This window comes from Miscanthus floridulus, chromosome 2 (genome assembly GCF_019320115.1).
Source record: "Miscanthus floridulus cultivar M001 chromosome 2, ASM1932011v1, whole genome shotgun sequence".
NCBI classification, from domain to species: Eukaryota; Viridiplantae; Streptophyta; class Magnoliopsida; order Poales; family Poaceae; genus Miscanthus; species Miscanthus floridulus.
This window is the reverse complement of record NC_089581.1, coordinates 173,819,710-173,823,165: the sequence shown is the minus strand read 5'-3', so window position 1 is coordinate 173,823,165 and position 3,456 is coordinate 173,819,710. Positions and strand designations below refer to the sequence as shown.

General features: G+C 59.7%; 1 protein-coding gene across 1 annotated transcript; it reads left to right on the top strand.

Annotated features, from left to right (window-relative positions):
* The first annotated feature begins 974 nt into the window (after positions 1–974).
* LOC136540725 (trans-cinnamate:CoA ligase, peroxisomal-like) lies at positions 975–3,062 on the top strand. Its single transcript, XM_066532738.1, has one exon. It carries the CDS (start codon positions 1,086–1,088, stop codon positions 2,811–2,813), a length of 1,728 nt encoding a protein of 575 aa, XP_066388835.1. The 5' UTR covers positions 975–1,085; the 3' UTR covers positions 2,814–3,062.
* The last annotated feature ends 394 nt before the right edge of the window (positions 3,063–3,456 follow it).

Sequence of the window (3,456 nt, the reverse complement as noted above, 5' to 3'; positions counted from 1 at the left end):
GGTACAAAAAGTCCTTTTGTTGAACCAGAACTAAACTTTAGTCAACAAAACCTTAGACCAGGGAATCCAAACATGCCTTTAATTTTTTAGCCTTAGAGTTACTTGACCTCCAATAATTTTGTTTGTTACGGCTAAGGCGGGACGTCCTTTCAGCGAGAGCAGCATCCACTTAAGTCAATTCTTGCCATGTTGTCGATTGACGCGGAGACAAGGGCAAGCGCGAAGTCTTGTAGACGCTTCTTCATCACCGGTTTTGGATACGCATGGCAAGTTACGCTAAAATTAGTTCAAATTAGCCATGTTTGCTAGCTAATTGGCTAACAACTAGTCGAAAGCTTATCAAAAACTTTTGAATGCTCTAGAGCTAATTTTAGCTAGCTAGCAATTAGCTCTTCCTCTTACACCAAACAAGTCCTTAGAACCATGCAATCCATTCGAAAGCAACTGGAGATTATCGTCCCAGTGTATAAGCACTATCTGTCAACATCCTGGTAGCGCGCATGAAACCAATGGCGCGGCTCTAATTCAACGGCCGATGGTCGATGGGTTTTGCGCTCGCCACAAGCTCTCGACGGGCCATGGCACGTCGATTTGCCGTCTCGTCTCCTCTGCGGCTCTGCTCTTTGCCGGGAACCCAACCCAACCCCAAAACCGCACCAGCAACAGCAACGGGGGACAGGTCGCCTCCCCGGCCAACCGATCGAACGAGAGCAATAACAGGCGGGTAGGATCGCAACAGGTGGAGTGTGAAAAATCGTGCGCAGGAGGCAAGGAACGTGTGGTCAAGACGCCGCGTTTTTTCACTTCATTTTCCTTGTAATCTCCGTTTTCTCCCAAATAGACAACCGTGTAACCCACTGCAGCCGAAGGTCTTTCAGCTGCAGTAGGGGCAGGAGAGCTGGGCCTCGCACTGCCCGGGACGGCCTATATAAACCACCCATCCGGCATCCGCCACGGCCGTGCCAGCAGCTCACTCCCCTCACCACCTCTCACCTCGCCTCAGCAGTCACCACACACATCCTCCATCTCCCCTCCTCCTCCTCGCACGGCTGCACGCTGAGCAGCGAGCGAGCGACAAGCTAGCCATGGACCAGCTCCCCAAGCGCCCGGCCAACTACGTGCCGCTGAGCCCTGTAGGGTTCCTGCCGCGCGCCAATGCCGTCTACGGCGACCGCGCGTCCGTCATCTACGGGCGCGTCCGCTTCACCTGGCGCCAGACGTACCAGCGCTGCCGCCGCCTCGCGTCCGCGCTGCTGTCCCTCGGCGTCCGCAGGGGCGACGTCGTCTCCGTGCTCGCGCCCAACGTGCCGGCCATGTACGAGATGCACTTCGCCGTTCCCATGGCCGGTGCCGTGCTCAACACCATCAACACGCGCCTCGACGCAGGCGCCGTCGCCACCATCCTGCACCACTCGAAGGCCAAGCTCTTCTTCGTCGACTACGACTACGTGCGCCTCGCCAGCGACGCGCTCCGCCTCCTCGCCGCCGACGCCACGCACGTCGTCCCGCTCGTCGCCGTCATCGACGACATTGACTCGCCCACGGGGGCCCGCCTCGGCGAGCTCGAGTACGAGGCCCTCGTCGCGCACGGCGACCCCGACGCGGAGCTCCCGCCGCTCGAAGACGAGTGGGACGCCGTCACGCTCAACTACACGTCTGGCACCACGTCCGCGCCCAAGGGCGTCGTCTACAGCCACCGCGGGGCGTACCTGAGCACCACCAGCCTGCTGCTGCAGTGGGGGGTGACCACCGAGCCCGTCTACCTCTGGACGCTCCCCATGTTCCACTGCAACGGTTGGACCTTCACCTGGGGCATGGCGGCGCGCGGAGGCGTCAACGTCTGCATCCGCGACGCGCGCCCCGCCGACATCTACCGCGCCATCGCGCGCCACCGCGTCACCCACATGTGCTGCGCGCCCGTCGTCTTCAGCATCCTCCTCGAGGGCGACGCCGCCACCAGGCAGCTCGAGACCCCCGTCCACGTCCTCACCGGCGGCGCGCCGCCGCCGGCCGCGCTGCTGGAGCGCGTCGAGCGGATCGGCTTCAAGGTCACGCACGCCTACGGCCTCACGGAGGCTACGGGGCCCGCCCTCGCGTGCGAGTGGCGGGACCAGTGGGACCGCCTCCCGCTCCCGGAGCGCGCGCGCCTCAAGGCGCGCCAGGGGGTCAGCGTCCTGTCCCTCGCCGACGCCGACGTCAAGAACGCCGACACCATGGTCAGTGTGCCGCGCGACGGCAAGACCGTTGGGGAGATCGTCCTCCGAGGCAGCAGCGTCATGAAGGGCTACCTCAACAACCCGGAGGCGAACGAGAACGTCTTCAGGGGCGGCTGGTTCCTCACCGGCGACGTCGGCGTCGTGCACCAGGACGGCTACATCGAGATCAAGGACCGGTCCAAGGACGTGATCATCAGCGGCGGGGAGAACATCTGCAGCAAGGAGGTGGAGGAGGTGCTGTTCCGCCACCCGGCCGTGGCCGACGCGGCGGTGGTGGCGATGCCGCACCCCCGCTGGGGCGAGACGCCGTGCGCTTTTGTCGTGCCCAGGAACAACGCTGCCGAGCTCAGCGAGGACGACGTGCTCGCGTTCTGCAAGAAGCGCATGGCTCGCTTCATGGTTCCCAAGAAGGTGGAGGTCGTCGGAGCGCTACCTAGGAACGCGCTCGGAAAGGTTGAGAAGGTCAAGCTCCGGGAGGAGGCACGTAAGCTGCCGCCCACCGTACCGGCGCAGAAGCCGAAGCGGAAGACGACGACGGTCGGCGGTCGCCGCGAGGAGCAGCCGGTGGCGCACGTCATGGCGGTGTCAAGGCTATAGGTAGCACAACACTACAGAGCATAGCTGGTGCTACATCATAGTGTGTACTACACTTCTTTTTGCCAAAGTTTTGGAGCTACTCACACGTGCCAGAGCTCCAAGAATAATTTATGTGCAGTGATAGTGTAGATATGGGAGGATCACTCGCACGCATTGGTTTTCCTTCCTTTTTCTCGTTGTACTTTGATACCTAATTATGTGCACACTGTAAAATACATGGTATGAAAACGTGAAGGAAATAAAATGAGTCCGTCTACCTAATAACCGTGTGTTTTAGCATTCGGATACATCAATTTTTTTTCACATGGTTACTATGCTACTGTTCATTTTCTTCTCGGCATAGATCACAAGTAACAAATCATAGTTCACAAGTAATATTTTTTTATATGAAAGGATAGAGACAAAATTTGGGGTGGTGCCGGAATTGGGGAAGAAGAAGCTCGCCGGAGTTGGTTTCCGATGCTGGGCGCAGCAGCGGCGCGGGCTGGGGACAGGGGGTGCGGGCACGGCGGTGAGGGCACTAGCGCAGCGTCACAGGCGCGGCAGCGGCGCGTGCGCCGGCGGACGGGCGGTTTCGCTGAAAAAAAAATCGTGTGTGCCCGGAAGCTAAAACACATGGGTGTTATATAGCATTTTCGAATAA

Bases quoted from the DNA above. Each gene is read 5' to 3' on its own strand.
- LOC136540725 (XM_066532738.1), top strand. From the start codon at position 1,086: ATGGACCAGCTCCCCAAGCGCCCGGCCAACTACGTGCCGCTGAGCCCT.